Source organism: Caenorhabditis elegans, chromosome V, assembly GCF_000002985.6.
Source record: "Caenorhabditis elegans chromosome V".
In the NCBI taxonomy this organism is placed as follows: domain Eukaryota; kingdom Metazoa; phylum Nematoda; class Chromadorea; order Rhabditida; family Rhabditidae; genus Caenorhabditis; species Caenorhabditis elegans.
This window is the reverse complement of record NC_003283.11, coordinates 13,730,812-13,753,705: the sequence shown is the minus strand read 5'-3', so window position 1 is coordinate 13,753,705 and position 22,894 is coordinate 13,730,812. Positions and strand designations below refer to the sequence as shown.

Here is a 22,894-nt window from a genome sequence, read left to right as displayed (position 1 = left end):
TAGGAACCAAACAAAGCTTGCCATTTATTTGAATTTTTATCCATAATAATTTGTTTTCATCTTCAAATGTGAAAACATCTAAGTGTTCTTAAGTATTTTCTTTTTTCTTGTATAATGATCTTCCAGTTTTAACCCGTTGATATGGCCCCGAAAAGTATTCTCATCACCGGTGCAAACCGCGGAATTGGACTCGGTCTTTTGAAGCAATTTATCAAAAATAAGGATGTCCAAATTATTATCGGCACGTGCAGAGATCCATCAAACGCTACAGTTTGTTTTATCTATAATCGAGCAGAGAAATATGAAAAAATTTCTAGGAGCTGAACAGCATCAAAGATACTCGCGTTCACATTTTACAATTGGACATCGATTGCGACGACTCAATCAGAAAGTTGGGAGCCGAGGTTAGAGTTTTTTACTTTGTTTGCAGAGCCTGTAAACGTGTTGAAACAAAAACATTTTTTAAAACAACACAAAATATCGAGATTTTAAGGTGGAAAAACTAGTCGGTGAGGATGGGCTTACTGTTCTGATCAACAATGCTGGAATTTTCGTCCCTTATGATATTGATGGAGAAAAAAGCCGATCGACATTGATTCGTCAGCTCGAGACAAATACAATCTCAACTGTCCTTATTACTCAAGAATTACTTCCATTGCTCAAAAGAGCTGCTGCCAAAAATAGAGGAGAAGGGTACTCCATCAATAGATCTGCAATTATCAACATCTCCTCGACAGCTGGTTCAATTACAAAAATTGATGCATCATACAACATACCATTGGTAATTTCCTAAATGGACAACAGTTATCACGTGCTTTTAATTTTTAAGGTTGCTTATCGCATGAGCAAATCGGCTCTTAACTCCTTTGGCAAGTCGTGTTCGGTGGATCTTGCCAAGTATCATATTTTGGTTACTACGTTCTGCCCAGGATGGGTGAAGACAGATATGGGAGGTGCAAACGGGAAACTTGAAGTAAGAGATGTCAAAAATTCAAATGATTTACTCGGAATTTATTGACAGAAACGCGTGTTTGTAATCTTGACGTTTGGAAATAATCTGAAAATGATAGCGTAACTGTTGAATTTTACGGCGAGTATGAAATTTTACCTTTCTTTACAAAAACAATTGTTGTGATTAACAATCATACTAGATGAGCTGGGAATCAATTCGAAAAAAGTAATTCCTCACTCATCGACACCAAAACGTTTGAAAATAATGATCAAGATTTCACAATAGTAACCGTTAAATAAATTCTTGCTAAATTCCAGATAGATGATGCTACCAAGACCCTCTCCGACAACATTCTCATCCTTGGTGACGCCCATCATGGTGCTTACCTTAATGCGGACCTCACTGTTATTCCAAACTAAAAAGCATGATTGAAATCAATAATTATTTTTATACCTTTTTTACTTTTTGAATGAACACTTCAAACATCTTTCCGAATTGCAATCGTGACGGGGCAGTTTCCAAATCTCAAGTGAAAAAAATTATGAAAGAGAAAGAATCTCCATCAAAATTGAAAACTAAAAGCGTAATCTATACATACGAAGTGATAACAAATGATGATAAATATTTCCCAATAATAATCTTAAATTAATTTTTGTTTCAGAAAAATGATGTATCCTTGAAAACGCCCTTAATAGAACATACCCTAACGCTAACATTTTTGTTGCTCCAAACTAAATACGTGTGATAATTTTATGATTTGTGTGATTCACATTGTCAATACTTGCAACTTCACGTCATTATCAATGCATATATAACAGGCATTTTCATTTTCAGTTTGATTGGCCAAAGTGCAGAAATCAGCATGTCTAGTCAAACAAACGTTTTGACATTTGCTTTATTTCTTTTATTTTCTGCAAAATATTCCAAATCCGTCAATTTCACATGTCCGCAAAATCCGATTGTGGGTGGAACTGGAACATTTCCACCTGATTCAGCAGCAAGGTTCCAGTTTCCGATAAATTATCATTGTAAAATACAAGTATGAACACGTTAAACTTTCTGTTTAATTGAATATGATTACAGTTTAAAATTCAAGATGGATTTGTAGTGAGACTTACGTTTTCTTCAAAAGCAACTGCGGCAGATTCTATCATTGTGAGCAACGTGCTCGGATCGTCTTACGCGTAAGAAACTGTAAAAACATCCAAATACATAGAGCTCATGAGTTTCTGACTATTTTCGATTAAAAACGCATTTTACTACGCTGAATCGCCAATTGGAAAATAGTTTAAAACCGCTCCTATAGTGCTAAATTGAGATAACTTTCTAAAATATGTTTTGAATTTTTTGATTCACAGTTTTTCTTAATTCACAAAAAGTGGAAACTCAATTTGCACCTATCATAATTGTTTCCCAACCTATTTTGAAATATTTATTTCGCATAGGTAGGCACGTAGGCAAGTTTACTTGAAGTAGGCATGTAGGTAAGCATGCAGTGCAGTAGCTTCAGTTGGCAATCAGTCATAAAGTACTGGTAAACCAATTAAATAGGCCTAGTAGGCATGTTGGCATGCACGAAACCTAACATTGTTTGATTTTTCTGTTCTTAGAGATGTTTTTAGAAATTTAAAATTGAGAAGGGTATTATGAGGAAAGTTAATAAATTGGAAACTCTCAAATATTTTTCAGTTACAATCAAGGTTCTGGTACCTTCTTTGCTCCGGCAACAGCAGCTACTGTCTCAATCGACACCTCAACTGCAACGTCTGAATTTTGGTTCAGTTATGATTATCAAAACCGTACGATCTTTGATTCAAACTTACTTATAATCATTAATCATATTCAGTTGCTTTGTTTGAACAAAATCCTACGCTGCCAACCGGAACTCCTCTTAATCTCAACCTTCAACCTACACAAACATACACACTTGAGTCTCCCACCAACGATAATGTTGTCATAAATGTGGCTCTAGTTGATCAAATTGGAAAAACTGATATAGTTATAAAATTAATTTATGTTTATGACGGTCCCAATGTTAACTCGCGATTCGTGGGCAACTTGTATGATTACGTGAATTCTCCGACGCTCATGAAATCAAGTGGAAATTCGACTACATTGGTTAACTATTATGGGCCAACAAGTAATTCCTACGCATTGGCAAATGATTTCAAATGTAAGCATATTTAGAACTTGGAAAATACATTAAAAAAACACAATTACCTTACTCAATTTCAGCGCTTTCTTCGTTCGAAGAGTACACATTTGTTGCATTCTCCAAAAATGTAACAGTTCCTAAAAACTTCAAAGTGAAAGGTATACCATTCACGTCAAGTGCGTTCACGTTCTTGTGTACTCAATCTAGTATGGTTTATCTCACTGATTTGAATTTTGGAGCAAATGGACACAAAGTTGATGTACAAACACTGACACCTTCGGATAATCAGATAACTTATCTCACTTATTTGTAAGTTTTTAAGTTGTTTTAAACTAAGGATAAGCGTTCTTGATAGCAAAAAAACATTTATGGAATTAACAGAAATCATAAATTTTCCATCCCAACCGTCTCACGTGGTGTCAGAGTGTGTCATATTGGTTTGATCTACGTTAAAAATAGGTGGTAGGCAGGCAACGTCACCTAAAAACTTGCTTACCTGCCATTTAAACCCATTTTTTTCTAGCCCTAGTTAAAAACTGTTTCAGTCTATGGTTTTTGCCAGTTTTACTGTTCTGAAGTCACTTCAATAGAGTCTATTTTTGCCAATTTTTTGTTGTAGATCACGTTTTTTCAATCTTTACAATATAGTTGTTGATATCTCGGCCTTCTACTCAGCTGTAAAAATTCTAGTGTTCATTACGAATCACTTTTTTCTTTTCAATTATCTAAATTTTCAGAGCAACTGATGCAGTGCAGAACTCAATGCCTCAAATGATTCCGGCAAAGCTATTCAGTATGGTAACACTAGGCCCAGAACTTTCATTGACTTTGTCTTCTACTGCTGATAATTGGTTAACCCCTTATAATGGAAGGAAAGGAAGTATTTTCTCATCATCTCTATGGACACCTGAAGCAACATCAGGATACAATCATACATTTGGTACGTTTATACCTGTTTTAAATACATCACAATTATTAAAGTTTCAGTATCAACTAATGTCATGACATTTACTTTCAATATTAAAAAGGCCATTATTCATCAGGCTGGAGAACAGATGCATGTTCAAGTTGGACTACCAGGATTTAAACCATCGAGTTTGACATTCACTAACAGTGTTTCGGATCAAAGTCGACTTGCCAATGGAACTTATTTAATGATTGAATACATAGGCGATTCAACTTCTTCATCATCCATTGTCACATTTGAAATGGCCAATGCAAACGGAGAGCAGGGGACAAGTTATTTACCAAGTAAATCTACAAGTTCTTCTATTCAATCAACTACTAAATCGGGATTGAAGAATACATTTGGTATTGCAAGTGGAATTAGTCTGTTGATTGCTTTATTTTTGAACTGTTGACTATAAAATCTTAATTTTCTTAATATTCGAAGAACTCAATAAATTATTTGCATTAGATGAAGTTGAGAAGAGGCGTTACGTCAGAGACTATAAAATCCAAACACTACAAACTATGAAGAGCATGATGTAGGAATGATTTCTTTGTGATCTAGTTTTTAATGACGGCTAATTTTGAAATGAAACGTAGATGGTATTTGATATGTGATCCACTACATACCTCTTCTGACAGGTACCTTCATACAACGATGGTCCTTCGTTCCCTTAAATTCTCATGGGTTTCCTATTTTGATGTGAAAGATTTTCAGGCAACACTGAGTCATTTAACAATTATTGTTTTCCAGAAATATAAAGTTTCACAAAGATGAATCACCTCTTTCCAGATTCATTGTGCTGCAGTTATCATGAAAATAAACAAATCGTAACCGGGGGCGTGGGGTGACAATCATTTGATTGAGGAGGAGGGAGAAGCTTTCAGACAGAAAATCCATTATAAACACGAGGTAAATATATTTGTTCCACTTGCACAGCTTTTTCATTTGTTTGACATTCCTAGTAAGAAAAATCTACAACTTTTTTGTGAAACAAAAGGAAAAATCTAGGCTTTAGGGGAGTAGAATTTGTTAGTAGTTGGCTCATTTCTCGTTACTTTCTTATAGTTCCAGACCATTAGTTCATGATGTCAGAACTTATAGTTATTAGTGTCGAGTCACTGAACTTTTAAACTTTCAAAAAATCCTTATCAGTATGTGTCTGCACCGCAAGCAAGTTTTATTTATATAAGCTAGCCCTAGAACGACAGATGGCAAAAGTCTGTCATTTGAACTTCGGCAAAATTTTTAATACGTTTCTTTTTCCAAATATTTTTCAAATGCTTAAAAAATTTCCAGATGGTCTTCACAATGCGGGTTCCAGTGTTTTTATTGTTCTTTTTTGGATTGTCTGAAGCTGTTGATTTTAGTGAGTTTAGAATTTAAATTTATTTGGGATTTTAGAAAAAAAATTCTTATTCATTAAATTAAAGAAATTATATAGATAAATATGGTTTTCAAAAAATTATTTTGCAAAAGTAAATGTTATTTCTTCTTTTTTTTAAACTTTTTCAATAAATTGTATTCCATGAATTGCGTAAATTAATTTTAATGAAACGAAGGTAAGCAGGCACGAGTGAAAAATTTCCTACCTACCATTTAAGACAACTTCCAAAATTCTAAAGGCATTTTGTATCTTTTCCATGGTGTCACGAACATAGACAGTTTCGATACCACAGTGTACCTCAAAAGATAAAAAACACTTAACAATTTTATAGACATGTTTAAAACATACAATTTTACAACTTCAGATTGTCCCGCTAACAATATCACCTCGGTTAGACAAAATGGTAATATTCCTGAAGGAGCCACAAGTTCAGTTGTAATACCAAAAGGCACAGACTGCACAATTAATGTAATTTTCGAGATTTCACATCGAAACACAGAAAACATTATTTTCAGTTTGACATTCCCAACGGATATGCACTTTTCCTTCAATTGTCTGTGGGTCCTCTTCAAGCAGATGATCATATTTTGTTAATTGACAACAATAATCAACAGAGAGAGTATGTGGAAAGCCAGAAAAAAATTTGAAAAAAAAGATTACAGAGTACGCCCTACAACAAATGATACAACTATTCCTGTATGGCTAGCTGCTACAATTGCTACAATTAAAATCAAAGGAACAACTGGTAACAGCAAGTTCATGGTCACTTATCGATTTAACCAATGTAAGTTTTAGCATAGAATTCTCAACAAAAAATTTAAATTTTAAATATTGTACAATTTTAAAAATGTGTAATCATCACTTTGTTTCAGTGATCGGGTTCACTCAAGTAAAGAAAACAACAGGAGATTATTTTGATTTATCTCAGTTGACCGGAAATACCTACTTCACATTCAACTCATCACCAAATGACAAGGTTAGTTAGAAGCTTCAGAAAATTTTAACACTTCAGAAACTGTGTGCTTTGAGGAGTTGCTGGTAACTTTTCGGCAAACTCCGCATTCAAGCCTTACCTAGCGTTTTCATACACAAAATATACCTCGATATTTCTAAAGTCAGTTAAGCCTCATGAGTTTTATAAATATTTTGTAGTATAATTCATGTGCAACAACGTAAAAATGGTTTTAAACCAAGAAAAAAGAACTTTCTCTTTTGATTGATAAATCAAGCTGCCACGCTTCAAAAAATTCAATCTTGAATCAGAGTATAAACTATAATTTTTGGTTAATGCTTTGTTGTGTAGCAGTATTGCGAATTTTTAAGTAATACGCATTTCTTATATTTATAGAATTTAATTTTCTTTACAGGTTAGGGTAGCACATGGCAAAAAAACATCGGATGCTGAAGATAATGCTCTTGATCAAATCTTTGTGTACGACGGGGACAACCTTACCACTGCTAAAATGATTGGAACTCTTGCTGACATTGGTTCGCCTAAATCTGATATCAAATCGTCATCCACATCACTGACACTTGTCAATTTCTACGGTACAAAATCCACGTCATACGTTATTGGAAATGACGCAACTACAATGATTGGATACAGTAAATATAGCTTTATCGTTTCAAACTCCGGAAGAAAAACTTATGGAAATATGGGTGATCTGTCCGGAAATGTGGGCGGATATACTTTTCTGTGCCTTGATTGCAATCAGTTCTATTTCACAGAATTGCAATTTGCGACTTTTTCCAATGGATGGGTCAATTTCCAAGGGCAATCACCAACTCATAAAAAAGAAACGTTGATTCAATATGAGTGAGTTCACAAAAAACTGTATCAAATTCGTTGAGCTCTTCGTGGACAAGCGCCACAAAACTTTAATTATTAACTTTGGCATTTCTGAATTTCAGTGCTCAAACATACACATCAAGCCAAATGCCACAAGTTATTCCGACTAATATGTTCACGATCAACATTCACTTGGCAACAATTAAATTTGATGTTAATACTGGAAATGATGAAGCCACGTGGCAGAGACCATACGACGGACGTAAAGGATACATTATTTCTCCGAGTCTATGGAATCCAAATGCAAATCCAAACAATTTGAACTATGACTTCCGAAATGACACTCAACTATTCACCTACAAAGTTGACTTTGAAAGAATGAAATTCAGTTCGAATGACCAAATGACACTTCAAATTGGTTCAGGAACTGGAAATCCAGCTATCAACAACCAGTGAGTTGAATAAATATTTTGTAGAACATTTTTGTATTAAGATTTTTTCAGATACCCACGTGATAAAAGTTCCACTGGATCAGTCTCTTCAAATGGAAATTACATGAAAGTAGGACTCACCGCTAGTTCCAACACCGAAGTTCGAGTTGCATTTGAATTCAAGAAATATAATTCTGCAACTTCAATCGGCATCTTTATCACTTTGTTTGTTACATTATTGAGAGTATTTTAAGTTATTCATCTTATCAATGGAAACATGTCGGATATTTCTTGATTGCTTCTGTTCTTTTCTTTATATGGCATCATAATAAACGTTTTTAATGACTTCTGCTATCTCGATTATTTAGAAAATGTGTGTGTTTTTTTCATGAAATTTGCAGATCGTGTGTGTGTAATGAAAATCCTCTATTTGTTACCAGAATCACACATGGAACAGTCTTACTACCAAAAAAATGAACAAAATCTGATGAAGAACATGGGGAAAAGTTCAATTCCTCTGAAAAACTCCTAGTATGCCTATATCGTACATATATACGAGGCACGCATAGGCAATTGTGTGCCTGCAACTTTTTATCTGAAAAACAAATACGCGCGATTGACCGTGAAGACTATTTTAATTTGATTTGAAAAGTAGAAAGTATCACAAAACATAACCCATCACCTACCAGTTATGTGCCAGACTTGAAGTTTTATTTAAAAGGCTTTACTCACAAAATCAAAATACAAAATTTAATGCGTGTCAAATTATGATTCATTATTCAAAAGTTAAGTTCCTAATCTCCGATTTCAATTTCAGTATGCATTAAAATTTCAATTGATGATATCAGATAGCGAATTTTCGGGTTTATGTTTAATATTTCTTCGACATATTGTGTAATATTGACAAAAATTCTGACTCAACCAACCCACATTGCTTTGAACTTTTGAGTCTTCCGTGTTTCCTTATCAGCTTGTTCTGCTCCATGCCTTTCGTCTCTTTTGTCGTTTGAAAAATATATAAATAGATGGCACAGTTTTCCCTTCTTGTTGTGTGCTTTTTATTGTGATTTTGGGTTATTTTTTCTTATCTTCGATGGTTGGATTCCCGACTAAAATTTTTCCATTCTAATTATATCAGATATTAAAAAATTCAGTTTGTTCAAAATGCTCAAACTTGTATTGCAATTGGCTTTCTTGGTTTGTTCCGCACATGGGGTGGCATTTAGTGAGTTTTTTAAAAGTTTTTTGGCTTTGAAAAATGCTTCATACATATTTGTGATATAGTAAGGAAGCTTGACACAAAAATTAAAAAAAAAAACTTTTTAATAATGAAAAAACGTTGCCTTAATTTTTGCCTGAACATGCTTTATAGTATCTTGTCATGATTGTGGTAATTTTCAAGATTTTATTTGCATTCAACCGTTTTTTTTGAAAATAAGACTCATTTGAAACTAGGCTTTTTTGTACTAATTTCAGTTTATTTGTAAAAAAAGACAATATTTGATAGATTCGGGATGTTCTATAAATCCAAACAGATCCCGAAAGTAAATAATCATTTGGAGCAAATTTTTTGAGGTCGATCTCCAAAATAAATGAAACCTTATTTTCCATTATAGCTTCTCCAAAAACTCATCATTTTCGTACGTGATATTCTATTATATTTCTTGGACAGCACTCCGCTTACGTGAAATATTTCTTTATGTACAACTGAACAAAAATCAAACTGATATCACTTTTTCCTTATCTTAATCGTCTATGAGCACAAAAAGGCGATATTCCACCTTTAATTATGATTTTCAGTTCAACATTCCTGCTAATTATGCACTTTCTTTGACATTCTCAGTTGATTTTCAATCAGATAACGACCAAGTGTACATCTATGACAACACTGGTGCAGGGATGTAGTTCGTTTTTATATTTTCAAATTAAAACTTACTCGAATAATTATTCAGCATAATTCACACTGGAAACATTACTAACGTTGAGTTGTATGTTTCACCTACAATTGCGAGAGTAAATGTTGTTGGAGTGTCTGGTAAAAGCTCATTCATGCTAACATATTTGTACAAATCTCGTAAGTTTGAAATGTTTTAAATGTTTAATTACACAGTAACCCAGTGATCTCCAGAAAAATATGTTTGGATGCATAAAATAGCATGTTTTATTTTTCTAACTCGAATTTCCCGTTTCAAACTTTTCATAAACACACAGGTGGGTAGCATTAGTGGAGAATTGCTTTATAACACTCCTATGGCACTGCAATGGAAATGGAAATTTGTTTTAAGGAAATTTTAAGAAAATTTGTTTTAATTCTAAAGTTTAAATGATGATGAATATGGGAAAACCCTTAGTTTTCACCACTTTTTGAACGTCGTCGATCAAAAAATGTTGCCTTCGAATTTTATTGTCAACTTATGATTGAAATATTAACACTCAAAGGGATTGTAAGGATTCCAACATGTGCCAGTGCTTTAGATTTCTCAAAAACTGGCAAAACCCTAACAATTGTCACTTTTGGACTTTTGAAGTTTTCAAAACACTTTTTTGAAAAGCTTTATTATAATATTTGTTCACTTTCAAAAGTGTAATAAAATGTATACAATATTCCTGAATGCAACAAAAATGAAGAAACATCCGGAAATTTCAAAACAACGATTTATCTTTTTAATTTTGATTAAAATACATGTTCAATGGTCTTGTTTTTATAACTTAAAACGAAAGTATGAATACAAATCAAGTATTCTTTTTTCAATTTTTTTATTTTCAGTGGAAGCATACAAGCAAACAATCAAGAAAACTGGAGAATATTTTCCATTAAGCCTTGTCACAGGAATTTCATATTATACAATTACGAGTGACAACCCCAATGAGAAGGTTTAGTGATTTGCAAAATATTATGTACAACCCTAATGTGTTCAGGTTGTTCTGTCATATGCCATGCGAGTTGGAGTGAACGAAGACAAGCTACTTGCGTATTATTATGTATACGATGGTGATAATATTAATAATGCGACAATGATTGGAAATCTGGATACCATTGGAGGAAAAATCACTGTTTCTTCTGGAAGATCAGTGACAATCGTCAATTTTTACGGCGGCACAAAATCAAACTCGTACGCTCTTGGAAACGATGCATCCACTGTTCAAGGCTATGATAAATACACAGTTTTAATGACATCGAAAGGAACAACCGCATCTGGAAATATGACTTCTCTGGCTACAAACGGTGGTCTCTATACATTTATCTGCGTCGATTGCTCAACATTTTACTACACACAACTCCGTTTTGACAGTATGACGCCGGTTTCCAACCGTGCATATGTCACATTCCAAGGGATGACACCAACTCATAAAAAAGAGAAATTAATCAAATATGAGTCAGTTTTGCTAAATTGGCATATACATTGACCATACAAATGTCAATTTTTGAGTAATTATGCAAAACTTGTAGAAGGCGTAATTTCACAAATCAGTCTCAGATACTGAATCTTAATTCAAAAAGAGATTTCATAAATCAGTCAGTAAAACCACATGCGTTTCTTCTAAATGGATCAGAAAAAAGTATGGTTTTTAGCCTTTGTTTCTAGTAATTTGTACAAAAATGTTTAATTGTCGTTACATGGTATTAAACCGTTAGTTAGTTTTTATTTCTCACACGTACGATTTATTCTTTGACCGGACTTTAACCGGACACACCTGCTCAAGTAGTTTACAAAAGGGGTCCAAAAACTTGGTCCAATCTCTATATTGTGGGAAGTCTATTCGGTGGTTGAAATTTTATTTAAGACGAAGTATGACCTTACGGTTTCGAAATCGAATTAAAATATTTTAAAAGAAATTCAAAAAAATTCAAATATCATAATGAATTGTTTCAAAGAGATTTCTGCTAAATTGTTTGAAATTTGAAATGATTTATTATGATATTTGGTCATTTGGTCATAGGAATGATTTTCAATTGTATTACCTCTGACCGTATTGCACCTCAAAATACGATAAAGTAAATTAAAAATTTCTGAACTTACTTACTTACTTATTATTTATTCGCAAAAATCTGTTCATTTTGCGTGAGACGAAGTGATAGAGTTTTTACAGCTGAATACCATTTTCAGTATGATGACTGTCACGGATAAGTATTTCCCACAAATGATGCCATCTAACATCATCACACTCAACGTGTACCTGGCTCGAGTTGGATTCATGTTCAACAATGTAAATGATGATACTCAATGGAAGAAAGCATACGATGGCCGGAAAGGAATGATTTTCTCACCAAACTTGTGGATGTCGACTCCGAACAGTTTCAGCTACGAGATTCGAGATGATTCACAGATGTATAACTTTGCGGTTACAATAAATAAAATGAGTTTCCCCGCGAGTAGCGATAAGATGACTTTGATAATCGGTCCTACTACCGGCAACCCAACTTTGAATAATATGTAGGTTTTAAGCTATTTTATACGCATAAAAAAAATTTTCTAGGTACCCGCGTGATCAAAGTTCAACGGGAAAAGTTTCTTAAAATGGAAACTATCTGAAAATTGGCCTAAGTGCAACAGTTGCAGCTGATGTTCGACTTCAATTTGAGATGTCCAAATCTTCATTTTCAATCGGAATTCTGCCTGCTATCTTTTTGACAATTGTCAATGTTTTCTAATTGTTTTCATATGTTATTTATCGTTTTATTATTATTTTTTAAATAAATTATTTTGCTACTAAAAACAGTTCTAAACCTCTTTTTCTAGACAGATTACAAAAACAAACACAGATGAACAAAGTTTGTAACAATTTTGTTCTAGCCAGACACCACAAGGTAGTTTGATTTTTTAATTTTTTACATTTCACTATTTGTTATCCAATTTTTTTATTAGGAAGTGTTATTATGACCTTTTGTGCTTTGAAAGATTTGTAAAATCGCTAAAACAGTGGTTAAAGGTGGAGTAGCGCCAGTGGGGAAATTGTTAAAAACCACTTATATGGTCCCAAAATGACCAAATATCATGATAAAACTTTTCAAAAAAAAATTTTTAAAGTTTTTTATTCACTGTCAAAAAGTGGCAATTACTCAGTTTTTGCCACTCATAATTTTTGCCACTCATAATTTAAAATTTTTTTAACATTTTTTATGTTATAATTTTGTTTAAACTTATTGTATTAAAACATTGTAGGGGTCAAAACATGCGACATTTCTTTAAATTTACTGAAAAGCTCATGTTTTTTTTTAAATTTTGGCAATTTGCCAAAACTTTGACCGGAAATTATGAAAAATCTAAACTTTTTTGGAGTGTTTTATTACGATATTTGCTTGTTTTGGATCATCATAAGTGCATTTGGACAAAATTCCCACTGGCGCTACTCCACTTTAAAATGTCGAAAATGATATTCAATTCAAGATTTTACAAAAATTTTCTGCATACCGTTTTCTTTCCGGTAAAGTTCCGTGTAATTTCAGTAAAGTTTAAGAAAAAAAATCACTTTTTACATACAGTTTACAGTTATATACCGTATATTCTCTATTAGTAAGGCGCCTCTATTAGTTTTGCATCTAAAATCACTCATCGAAAATTAGTTTTGCACTCTCTATTAGTTTTGGACCCCTTCATTTGTTCCCTATTTTTAGGAATTCAAAATTTGCATTATAAAATCGTTTTACAAATCAGGAAAATTATTACAGACTTGGTATAACAAGTCAAAATTGGCAAAATATGAGTACAACTCAGAAATTCAAAAGTTCAAATGATCATCAATAAAAAAAAGTCAAATAAATGTCACATCATATCCCAGTTTGTACAAATATTGAGGAAAGATAATAGACAAATGCTGACAAAAAATCTGAAAAATCAAAGGTTGTGTAAAATACGAACTTATCTGTAACAACTTCCCACGCATATGATATGGTTTTGTCGTTTCGTTGTTCGCTCCACATTGAAGTTTGTATGCCTTCTGTAGTTTGTAGTGGGCGTCATTGAAGATACTGTGGAGTCGAGATAACGGGAAACTGTAGGAGTATGCGATTAAAATTTTAGAATATTGATAAATTGATTTCTGTGATGGGAGACTGCGAGAGAACAAAATATTGAAGATGAAAAAGATATACCGTATTATAAATATTAGATTTGCATCTCCATTTCTTTACTTTAATATGTATGTCTTGTCTTCAGTTTTATCAAAATATATTCCACTATTAAAATATAGAAAAAACAATTTTTCAAATATTTTGCACGTACTTTGTCAGTTCATATTCTTGGAAAGAACCAAAGATAACCTAGATATAAGCTGTTAAAAAAGAACAAAAAATAATTGCAAATCTGATAGGGAAAAGCCGTTAATGTAAATTAACATGATTTTTAGATTACGAAGAACAAAATTTTCAACGGAAATAGAATGGCTGGATCCTTATGAAAATCACAAAATCACTTGGTAGGTTGTACCTGTTTCCGCTGTAAAAAAGCTGATCAACGATTTGAAGATGCATTCTTGGCAGCTCAAGCTCTGCTCTAAAAAAAAGGCAAAACCAATAAAATTGTTTCACCCTGAACTGATTTCAATGTATTTTGTTGATACATTTTTTCAATGAAAACTTGACCTAAAGTTACTTAGCTAATGTTTCCTAGCTAATGTTTTCGAGAAAAATCAAATAAATTGACGATTCTTTTTTTTTCAACTTGAAAAGGTTCTATTTGGATTTTTAAAACCGGATAAAACGACCACATGTTATTAAAAACTGTATAGCTTTATATTTTTATTATTGGTAATTTTCTTCGAAGTTGGAAACTAACCTAATGCGCTGCTTACAGTAAGCAATTTTGGAAGATCAGGTCCTCGTGTTGTATTTCAAGGTAACCCTCGTTACCGTATTTCTTCTATTAGTATGACTGCAATACTATTTTTCAGAGGTATCCCGCTTGCAATACTAAAAGAAAGTGTGCAACTAATTTTCAAATCATTTTTCTACTTTCGTTGTAACCAATGGTTCAGTAACTTCAATCTTATATAAACGTCTGGGAAAAATTGTTGCAAAATGGGAAGAAAATATTGTTTAAATCTTAAAATTAGTCAGGCGGGATTGAACAAAAAAAGTTAACGCGGGACTTTTAGGGACTGCAATACTAATTTTTGTCAAATATATTTTTGTCACAACGAGCCCCTTGTGTCGTACATTTCCTGTAGTCATAATCCTCAAAGAAACCTTTATTATCCAAGTCATGCTGGTTTCATAATTTTCAGATGAAGCTTTACAATTAAACTTCCAGAAAATGACAATTTCCAGCCCAAAACCATTTAAAAAAAACGCAAAAAAACGCTCACAAACGCAAATTAATGCCGATAAAAGTGGGCTGAACGTATTCGCAGCCTACGCTGAATTACGTACATCTGTTATCGACCTGGATGATATCATTTTAGTCGGTTACATTACGGTAATTCAAATAAAATTTTTGATAATGTTTGAGCACTGGATATGGGCGGGGTTTTTTTTTATATAAAAGGAGCGACGGACACAGTTCGAAATCATACCATTTCATTTTTGGTTCAGTCTTTCAATCATTCTCACTGCAAGCATTTTCTTTCAGGTCATGTTATCCCGTTCCGTCGTGTTGCTTCTAGCTACATCAACTTTTGTAGCTGCGCAGTTCAGTTGCCCATTGAACACCATCAGTAAGAACAATGGAATGTCTGGATCAATCCCTCCTGGAGCTGCATCAATGGTACAGGTTCCAGCAGGAAGTACCTGTACTTTTAAGTTCGATATCCCGAAAGGATTTGCTTTGAAAATAGAGACTACTGCAGATTACGATATTTCGAAAAGAGATTCAATCAAGTTCGATGACTTTTAGTAAGCCCTACATTTTGGAAACTGTTTCATGATTTTAATGTTACAGTATCACTTCACCAGCTGAAAAGAAGATTGAGTACGCTGTCAGAAAGACGCTTCCATACAATGTTGTGTCAAAATCCGGAAGCCTTAAATTCTTCGCCACTTACACTTATGTTGACAGTGAGTTTCTTGAATTGACTATTAGTTTTTGAAAATAAAGTTTTCAGTCTCAAATTATCAACAAGTGATCAAGGCAACTGGAACATTCTTCAACACTACTCTCGAAGCCAACAAGTTCACTACTGTCAGAGCAGCAAATAACGATCAGGTAACTACAGTGCTAACTTAGAATTTATCCAGTTTTTGTTTCGAAATAGTTTTTATAATTTTTGAAATTGATGTAAAGCTGGGGCAAAACATTTTTGGATCAAACGTTCTGAATTTTAGGTTGCATTGAAATACGGATCCCGTGAAACTGGATTCCATGATGAGACAATGTACCAAACATTTGTCTTTGATGGAAATGATTTCATGAATTCCGAATACTTGGGTAGATACACTGATCTTTATCATGGACCTGATTACACCGCTTTCTCCACATCAAACACTCTTACTCTCCTGAACTTGTACCGTACTCCATCCGATTCGCTGTTCATTTCCAATGATGCATCTGGTAAGTCACTATATTTCAGTTTAACTATTCATTAAACTATTTTCAGCGGTGAAGAAGTACGACCAATACAAAATTCTTGTTGTTAGCTCTGCCAATCAAATTTCTGGATTGATGTACAATTTCCATGATAATGCTGATGCATGGTACACAATCATTTGCGATGGATGCAACAGTATCAATATCAAATCTTTGGATTTTGATACGAGTTACAATGTAGGTTGAAGATGAAAATCTATTAAAAATTTGAAATATTACAGGGTTATCTGGAAGTTCAAGAATTGTCCCCAACACAGAAGCTTCCACCAAAGTTCAGATTCCAGTAAGTTGGAGACTGTGAATTTTCTTCTGAAATTTAAACATTTCAGAGCTGGAAACAACCAACTTCCACAACTTGTTTCGGCTCCAATGACTACCTTCCATACCTACAAAGCACGTGTCTCGTTCACCGTTCAAGGTGAAAACTGAAATGGACATTGGAGTGAATTAAAGTCAGATAAATTTTTGATAAGATTTTCATGTTTTTTTTATTAAATAAATATTTGAACATTCATTAATTTTGAATTTAATAATTTGAAAATCTTTCATGGGGGTATGTAATGCAAGTTTTTTTAAGCTTGGTATTTTGATTTTCTGATCTCAAAATGAACCAAAACACTAATTAAAATTTTAATTTTATATAGTCATTTCAGCTTTCATAGAAACGCACCTGTCGGATCAGATTTTTCAAATTTAATTGGTTTTTTTTTCATATCAGTATTTTGAAAAACTAAAATGCTCAAATAAATTTATTCATCTTTTCATATTTGAGCTTAATAAATTTTCCAATAGTTCAAAACTATTTGAGCTTTTTGTTTTATTAACACAACTGCAAAACCAGGCCTGCTTGTAAACAAATCAGGGGGAATGAGTTAATGGGACGTCCATAATTTTTTCGAAGATGTTCGTTGTGCATTTTTGTAGGAATTCAGAATCTTGGGTGGTTCTAACTATTATTATTTAAAAATAACATTAATCCTTTGAGTCCATTGCCGTCCCTCGGAAAAATTACAATGAACATTTTGAGGGATGATCTTTTTCACTGATTATTGGCATATTCTAACTTACGATTTTGAAAATGCCATTTTCTGACACAATTGATGACAAAAACTCAAATACAGCGATCATAAAACAGCAAAAAAAGTTTTCGCACATTGTTTATTGTTTAGTCTGATAACCATTTCGAGAGCAACGCCCACATTTGATAAGGTCAAACAAATGAAAGTAGGCGTGGTGCATTTCCCTATAAAACTAGGCATAACCGTGACTTTCGGAACTTGAATTGTAAGCGGTTTGTGTTATAGTTCAAGGTTCGGTCATCATTTTTTTAGCCCATTTTTGTTCATAGAATAGTTTTTTGTTGCAGACCATGCTGTGTCAAGTCTCTGCTTTGGTTTTCCTAGTGACTTTGAATGTGGTGGCTGCACAGTTCAGTAAGTGATGTCAAATTAGTTGATTTCGATTCATAAAAACTATTGCAGGCTGCCCAACAACCCACATCACAAAAGACAATGGTATCTTTGGAGCTATTCCAACTGGAGCCGCTTCAATGGTGACAGTTCCAGCTGGAGTAGACTGCACATACTTTGTAAGTTTTTGAACTTTTGGGTACATTGTTATCTGTAGAAGTTGGAGCTCTCGAAATTTTTCTAGGTCGATATCAAATTGTAAATGATTGAAGAAAAACTGGTGAAAGCGGTTGAAGTTAAATCGCCGCTTTTCAGTTGCAGCCAACTTTTTCTACATAAATTCGTTTTTTTTTAAAGAATTGGGAGAATTAGGCATATATTAAATACTTAACAGATTTGTGTAGAATTAACTTTAAAGAAAAGCGGTGGCATTTTAATAACAGAAAAACTAATATTCAATAACTGCAATAAGTACTTCAATTTCAGTTCGACATTCCAAAAGGATTTGCAGTGAAACTTGAGACAACTGCACTGTATGATGTCTCACCTGGAGATTCTATCAGATTTGATTACTTCTAGTGAGTTATCCTAATGGTTTTTCTCAATAACACATCTAATTGTTTCAGCATTTCTTCTCCAGCTGAGAAAAGAATTGAATTTGCTGTCAACCAGACACTTCCTTTCCATGTGGTATCAGTCACTGGTAATCTACAATTTTTTGCAACCTACACCTATATTGACAGTGAGTTCTTCTTTCAATAAATTCTGCTCACTGAGATAATTACAGTGACGGGCTACCAACAAGTGGTGCAACCAACTGGAACATTCTTCAACTCTACTCTCGAGGCAAACAAGTATTTGACTTTCAAATCAGCAGAGAACGAACAGGTATTTAAAATTTTCAGGTTTGAATCCACAACTAGCGTTTTACAGGTAGCAGTTAAATACGGTTCTCTTCAAAGTGGATTTGCCGATAGTTCTATTTATGAAATTTTCGTTTTCGATGGAAACGATATCACAAATGCGGAGTATTTGGGAAGATTCACTGAGCTTTACCATGCACCACAATATGCAATTTACTCCACTTCTAATACTCTCACATTCTTGAACTTGTACCGTACTCCATCTAATTCAATGTTACTTGCAAACGACGCATCAGGTAACTATTTCTCATTAGAATTTATATGTATATGTTTTCACAAACGAATTCATTTTTCAGTCATCGAAAACTATGAAGTTTACAACATTATGGTTCTGGACTCTGTCAACCCGTATTCTGGATACATGTCCAACTACTATGATGATGCTGATGCATACTTTACTGTCATTTGTGATGGTTGCTCCAGTATTAACATCAAAACTCTGATTTTCGATTCAAAGTATAAGGTGAGTCTTGACCGTTTTCCAACTTATTCAAGTGTATATACTTTTGAGCAAAGAGCAGCAAGTTGGCGCCAAACGTCGATGAGATTTTTTGTTTAAATTCAAAATGTAAACTTGCAGAATGGCGCCGGATATCTCGAGGTCGCTGAAATGTCCCCAACTCAAAAACTTCCAGCAAAGCTCAACTACCCGTGAGTTTCAGTGCATCAATTTCTTCTGAATGTACAATTTTTCAGAGCATCCACAAGCCCAAGCAACCGTCTCCCACAATTGATTTCTTCACAAATGGCAACTTTCCACACTTTCAATGCACGTGTCACGTATGGCATTCAAGGTGTTAATTGAACGAAGATATCAATAAATTCTGGACAATTTTATGACTTAATGGCAGACATAAATAAAGTTGCGATTATTTTATTAGTATTAGTAAACACTGACAAAAATTTAAAAATCAATCAACTTCAAAACTACAGAGTATTTCGAAACATAACACAATGTTAGGAAGTTTCTTAAGAACTGTCAGCTGCTTGCATGTTTACCTGTATATGAACAACCAATCATTTTCAGTATTTCAGTTCGGTTCGGAGTTGATGAGTTATTTATTCTCTCGATTCAAATGCTTCTTCACAATGCTTAACAATGGTTCATAATGCTTGTTTCTCCCATCAACAACAACTTGACCGAATTTTTTTTGGTGCAGTTTTTCTTTCTTGTACTGAAAGTTAACGTGTTTTATTTTTTTGAACAGACACGGTTGTGCACATTTTGTCTCACTATCAGCATAATGCGCATTGCAATCGAGGACCGGGACTGTTTACAGTATGTTTACATTCGTGGTCTTCGCATTGTGCAAATTATCTGTGTAAGTTTTCAAATTTTTAAAAGCTATATTTTCCCAATGGAGAATCAATGTATTTTTTGATAAGAAGGGATGATAAACATTTGGAAATAAGAAGAACAAATTTATGAATATTTCAGTTTTTTAAATATGCTTCTCAAGCAATGAGGTTTCGAAAACTCAGACGTAACCCAAAAATGTTCAAATTTCCTTTTGAACACTGAGGCCACCTGTTAAATATCAATCCCTATTATGTTCTGGGACGGTGTCCCATTCAACATTACTTCTTTCAAATGTTTTATCACAATTTGCTCTCATTTGTGTTCTTGTGAATTTTTTCCTTTTCAGTCATTTATGATTCTGCACCACACCCAAGTTAGTCATAGAAAACGTTATCACAACAGTCTTTATTTAATTCTCTCAGTTCAACAGTTCAACAGTCCATTTCAATCTTTTTTAAGTTTCAAAAAAAAAGTTTCTCCGCCAATGGCTTTTTTCCAACCATGATCTTCAAGTGCTGGGTTTATATATTAATATCTTCAAGTTTTGCTGCCCTTTTGAACGCTGAATTTGGTGAGCAAATATGCTATTTTGTCTTGTAATGTGTTTTTTTTAGTTTGTCCGAATCCATCCATCAAAAAAGACTATGGTCTCACTGGAGCTATTCCTTCCGGAGCAACTTCCATGGTCAAAGTGCCTGCAGGGACATCTTGCACATATTTAGTTTGTTTATTTCTCATTTTAGTTTCCCAAAAACTATGAAAAAATCTATCAAAATGTTTCAGTTCGACATCCCAAAAGGATATGCAATGAAAGTTGAAACATCGGCCATTTACGATGCTTCACATGATGTTCATATCAAATTCGACAATTTTTAGTGAGTTTTAAAGTGTTCATCTCTAGACATTTAATTAAATTAACAGCATTGCTTCTCCGGCAGTCAAAGAAGTAGAATATGCTGTCAACCAGACCCTCGCCTATGAAGTTGTCTCTGTGACTGGAAATTTGACATTTTCGCCACCTACTCATTCATTGATAGTAAGTGTGAAACAAAAATTCTCATTATCCGGGTCCGTCAATAGAATTGAAATTTGTCATAATATTTCTTTGCTCGTAGCAATTTGAGCCATTATACCGTAAATCATTTTCAGTGTCAATTTATGAACAAGTTATCAAACCAACTGGCACATACTTCAATACTACTCTCGAATCAAACAAGTTTTACACTGTGAAAGCATTGGAGAACGATCAGGTTTGAAGAAATTTTAAATTTAAAATAATAAAAGTGTTCAATTCAGGTGGGGCTAAAGTATGGCTCTCTTCCGGAAACAATCTATGATCACTCGATCTACGAAATATTTGTATTTGATGGAGAAACTATTGACCCTTCAAATTATTTGGGCAGATTCACTTAGCTGTACAATGCACCTCAATTTGCAGTGTATTCCACTTCAACCACTTTGACATTATTGAATCTTTATGGAACACCGTCTGAATCATTCTTTGTGACAAATGATGCATCTAGTAGGTTAATCAATTGAAATTGTTCCTTCATTTATGAATATTCAGCAATCGAAAATATGGATCAATACCGAATATTGATTATTGATTCGGACAAAAAGTTAAATGGAACAATGGTGAATGTTAATAATAAAAATGATTCGTGGTTCACTTTTATCTTCAATCAATGTGCCACGTTTTTCCTCGAGTCAATTACTTTCGATTCAAAATACAAAGGTGGTGAAAACGGTTATCTTGAAATCCAGGAAATGACCCCGACGCAGAAGCTTCAACCAATGATCAAGTATCCGTAAGTTTATTTGTTTTGAACAAGTCAATAATTGTTTATTCAGATATTCTCCTAACACCTACAAAAATATTCATCGATTAATTCCATCCCAGATTGCGACTTTTCATGTTCAAAGCGCATGTATTCACTTTTCCATTAAACCGAATTATCAGCAAGTAGTCGGTACTACTAGTGCCTCCCAATCTGTAAGTTCGATTGTTCCGTCTGAACGGGTTTACACAACTCATCCTGACATTACCTCTAACTCCTCAACAACACTATCAACTACATTAAAAATTAAAGGAAGTAAACAGCCATGTAAGAATGTTTTATTTTCGGAGAAAGTTCTTCAATTGAAGTTATACTTAAAGTATCTTTCGACCATGCACTTTCAATATACTCTTTTTCTTTTTTGGTTTTTTACAACTGATACTGATATCGAAAAAAAATTGCCAATTCATGTTTTTTCTAAAATTCAAAATTTTCAGGCTAGCTCTTCGATGACAACCGGTTACGCTGAAGCAACAACAAGAGGAGCGAGTTTTCTTTTTTCTGCATCATCCTTCATAATTATCGTTGTTATTTTGCTATTATGATCTTCAATTTAAATGAAAATTTTTATTAAAATAATTGTGTTCTGCCTAAAACGAAAAATACATTCAGTTCAGTAAATTAAATCGTACTTCACAAAACTGCAACATCCTTCGTAAATACAGTTTTCGGAGAGCACAAATTGAGGAAATTTTTGCGCTAAAATTTGATTTATCTGTCGTAACGAAGATCCGGGCACTCTATGATGTTTTCCATCTGGTGTACCTGAAAGACTAACACCGTTATTTTTCCGCCAGTCCACAGTGTCATACGTGGTTCTTTATTGCCACATTGAATATCAACTGTGAATATAGATTTTCAAACTGTGAAAAAATCAAATCAACGATTGAGCTAACGATGATGCACATACATACTGGCTCAATTTTTAATGTGGTTATTTTATAGACATTTTCAGAAGAAACACCCAAGTGTAAACAATTTCAATAATTTCCATAATGGAACGCAAAATGATGATAAATGGTCTCAAAAGAACTACCGCCAATGTCAAAGGTCTCAAGATAGCGTCATCGTTTCTTCTGCGAAACTTTACGTTATTTGATGATAACCGTTTTGAGAGCAACGCCCTGATAAGTTTCTGCGGGGGTTTTTCCTATAAAAAGATGCACGTAATTGCAACTCAGACAGTCTACACTACAAATATTTGCCATCGAGATTTTTTTAAACATGATTCTGAATTGT

General features: G+C 33.6%; 6 protein-coding genes, 2 non-coding genes and 1 pseudogene across 13 annotated transcripts; 8 read left to right on the top strand and 1 right to left on the bottom strand.

Annotated features, from left to right (window-relative positions):
• Nucleotides 1-124: 124 nt before the first annotated feature.
• Nucleotides 125-1,442, top strand: F20G2.1 (DeHydrogenases, Short chain). Its single transcript, NM_074005.3, has 5 exons — nt 125-270; nt 318-404; nt 494-781; nt 830-973; nt 1,270-1,442. Exons 1-5 carry the CDS (start codon nt 142-144, stop codon nt 1,369-1,371), a joined length of 750 nt encoding a protein of 249 aa, NP_506406.1. The 5' UTR covers nt 125-141; the 3' UTR covers nt 1,372-1,442.
• On the bottom strand, nt 993-1,312 carry F20G2.9. The gene is made up of 2 exons (NR_069915.1): nt 1,109-1,312; nt 993-1,057 (listed from the first exon to the last, which is right to left on the bottom strand).
• A 372-nt stretch (nt 1,443-1,814) lies between the features above and the next one.
• cld-9 lies at nt 1,815-4,525 on the top strand (the record flags this gene model as incomplete). Of its 2 annotated transcripts, NM_001269614.2 has the most annotated exons (7): nt 1,815-1,991; nt 2,036-2,136; nt 2,642-2,751; nt 2,799-3,125; nt 3,188-3,416; nt 3,845-4,047; nt 4,095-4,525. In NM_001269614.2, 7 exons carry the CDS (start codon nt 1,815-1,817, stop codon nt 4,466-4,468), a joined length of 1,521 nt encoding a protein of 506 aa, NP_001256543.1. The 2 variants fall into 2 exon arrangements, with proteins under 2 accessions (NP_001256543.1, NP_001256544.1); NM_001269615.3 differs by lacking the exons at nt 1,815-1,991; nt 2,036-2,136; nt 2,642-2,751; nt 2,799-3,125; nt 3,188-3,416 and having other exon boundaries at nt 3,870-4,047; nt 4,095-4,468.
• An 828-nt stretch (nt 4,526-5,353) lies between these two features.
• On the top strand, nt 5,354-8,010 carry F35E12.10 (CUB-like domain-containing protein). The gene is made up of 8 exons (NM_074003.7): nt 5,354-5,425; nt 5,808-5,911; nt 5,959-6,062; nt 6,106-6,227; nt 6,316-6,419; nt 6,811-7,259; nt 7,355-7,684; nt 7,736-8,010. The coding sequence occupies exons 1-8, from the start codon at nt 5,356-5,358 to the stop codon at nt 7,914-7,916; spliced, it is 1,464 nt and encodes a 487-aa protein (NP_506404.2). The 5' UTR covers nt 5,354-5,355; the 3' UTR covers nt 7,917-8,010.
• Nucleotides 8,011-8,578: 568 nt separating this feature from the next.
• F35E12.9 lies at nt 8,579-12,385 on the top strand (the record flags this gene model as incomplete). Of its 4 annotated transcripts, NM_001028711.4 has the most annotated exons (7): nt 8,721-8,888; nt 9,464-9,567; nt 9,616-9,737; nt 10,431-10,537; nt 10,583-11,040; nt 11,773-12,099; nt 12,143-12,385. In NM_001028711.4, the coding sequence occupies 7 exons, from the start codon at nt 8,874-8,876 to the stop codon at nt 12,180-12,182; spliced, it is 1,173 nt and encodes a 390-aa protein (NP_001023882.1). The 4 variants fall into 4 exon arrangements, 3 of the variants coding, with proteins under 3 accessions (NP_001023881.1, NP_001023882.1, NP_001256542.1); NR_069914.1 differs by having other exon boundaries at nt 8,874-8,888; nt 10,583-12,099; nt 12,143-12,182; NM_001269613.3 differs by lacking the exon at nt 8,721-8,888 and having other exon boundaries at nt 9,563-9,567; nt 12,143-12,182.
• Nucleotides 12,386-15,231: 2,846 nt separating this feature from the next.
• Nucleotides 15,232-16,696, top strand: irg-5 (CUB-like domain-containing protein). The gene is made up of 7 exons (NM_001380807.2): nt 15,232-15,494; nt 15,541-15,656; nt 15,704-15,804; nt 15,924-16,149; nt 16,196-16,362; nt 16,407-16,468; nt 16,515-16,696. Exons 1-7 carry the CDS (start codon nt 15,235-15,237, stop codon nt 16,612-16,614), a joined length of 1,032 nt encoding a protein of 343 aa, NP_001366887.1. The 5' UTR covers nt 15,232-15,234; the 3' UTR covers nt 16,615-16,696.
• Nucleotides 16,697-17,551: 855 nt separating this feature from the next.
• F35E12.6 (CUB-like domain-containing protein) lies at nt 17,552-19,392 on the top strand. Its single transcript, NM_074000.9, has 9 exons — nt 17,552-17,618; nt 17,667-17,773; nt 18,081-18,172; nt 18,221-18,336; nt 18,382-18,482; nt 18,528-18,753; nt 18,814-18,980; nt 19,098-19,168; nt 19,214-19,392. The coding sequence occupies exons 1-9, from the start codon at nt 17,555-17,557 to the stop codon at nt 19,320-19,322; spliced, it is 1,053 nt and encodes a 350-aa protein (NP_506401.2). The 5' UTR covers nt 17,552-17,554; the 3' UTR covers nt 19,323-19,392.
• A 157-nt stretch (nt 19,393-19,549) lies between these two features.
• F35E12.13 lies at nt 19,550-19,664 on the top strand. Its single transcript, NR_131699.1, has one exon. It is a non-coding gene; the product is annotated as an Unclassified non-coding RNA F35E12.13 (non-coding RNA).
• Nucleotides 19,665-20,318: 654 nt separating this feature from the next.
• F35E12.4 lies at nt 20,319-22,200 on the top strand (annotated as a pseudogene). The gene is made up of 9 exons: nt 20,319-20,388; nt 20,432-20,538; nt 20,601-20,692; nt 20,739-20,853; nt 20,967-21,067; nt 21,114-21,339; nt 21,385-21,625; nt 21,669-21,810; nt 22,093-22,200. Coding segments are annotated over exons 1-9 (1,202 nt in total).
• The last annotated feature ends 694 nt before the right edge of the window (nt 22,201-22,894 follow it).

Excerpts from the sequence above, each read along its gene's own strand:
- F20G2.1 (NM_074005.3), top strand. The coding sequence starts at position 142 with ATGGCCCCGAAAAGTATTCTCATCACCGGTGCAAACCGCGGAATTGGA. Across the intron at positions 271-317 it reads GAGATCCATCAAACGCTACA|GAGCTGAACAGCATCAAAGA; the intron begins GTTTGTTTTATC and ends AAAAATTTCTAG. Across the intron at positions 974-1,269 it reads GTGCAAACGGGAAACTTGAA|ATAGATGATGCTACCAAGAC; the intron begins GTAAGAGATGTC and ends GCTAAATTCCAG.
- F35E12.10 (NM_074003.7), top strand. The coding sequence starts at position 5,356 with ATGGTCTTCACAATGCGGGTTCCAGTGTTTTTATTGTTCTTTTTTGGA. Across the intron at positions 6,228-6,315 it reads CACTTATCGATTTAACCAAT|TGATCGGGTTCACTCAAGTA; the intron begins GTAAGTTTTAGC and ends ACTTTGTTTCAG. Across the intron at positions 7,260-7,354 it reads GAAACGTTGATTCAATATGA|TGCTCAAACATACACATCAA; the intron begins GTGAGTTCACAA and ends TCTGAATTTCAG.
- irg-5 (NM_001380807.2), top strand. The coding sequence starts at position 15,235 with ATGTTATCCCGTTCCGTCGTGTTGCTTCTAGCTACATCAACTTTTGTA. Across the intron at positions 15,657-15,703 it reads CACTTACACTTATGTTGACA|TCTCAAATTATCAACAAGTG; the intron begins GTGAGTTTCTTG and ends TAAAGTTTTCAG. Across the intron at positions 15,805-15,923 it reads GAGCAGCAAATAACGATCAG|GTTGCATTGAAATACGGATC; the intron begins GTAACTACAGTG and ends TCTGAATTTTAG.
- F35E12.6 (NM_074000.9), top strand. The coding sequence starts at position 17,555 with ATGCTGTGTCAAGTCTCTGCTTTGGTTTTCCTAGTGACTTTGAATGTG. Across the intron at positions 18,754-18,813 it reads ACTTGCAAACGACGCATCAG|TCATCGAAAACTATGAAGTT; the intron begins GTAACTATTTCT and ends TTCATTTTTCAG. Across the intron at positions 19,169-19,213 it reads CCAGCAAAGCTCAACTACCC|AGCATCCACAAGCCCAAGCA; the intron begins GTGAGTTTCAGT and ends ACAATTTTTCAG.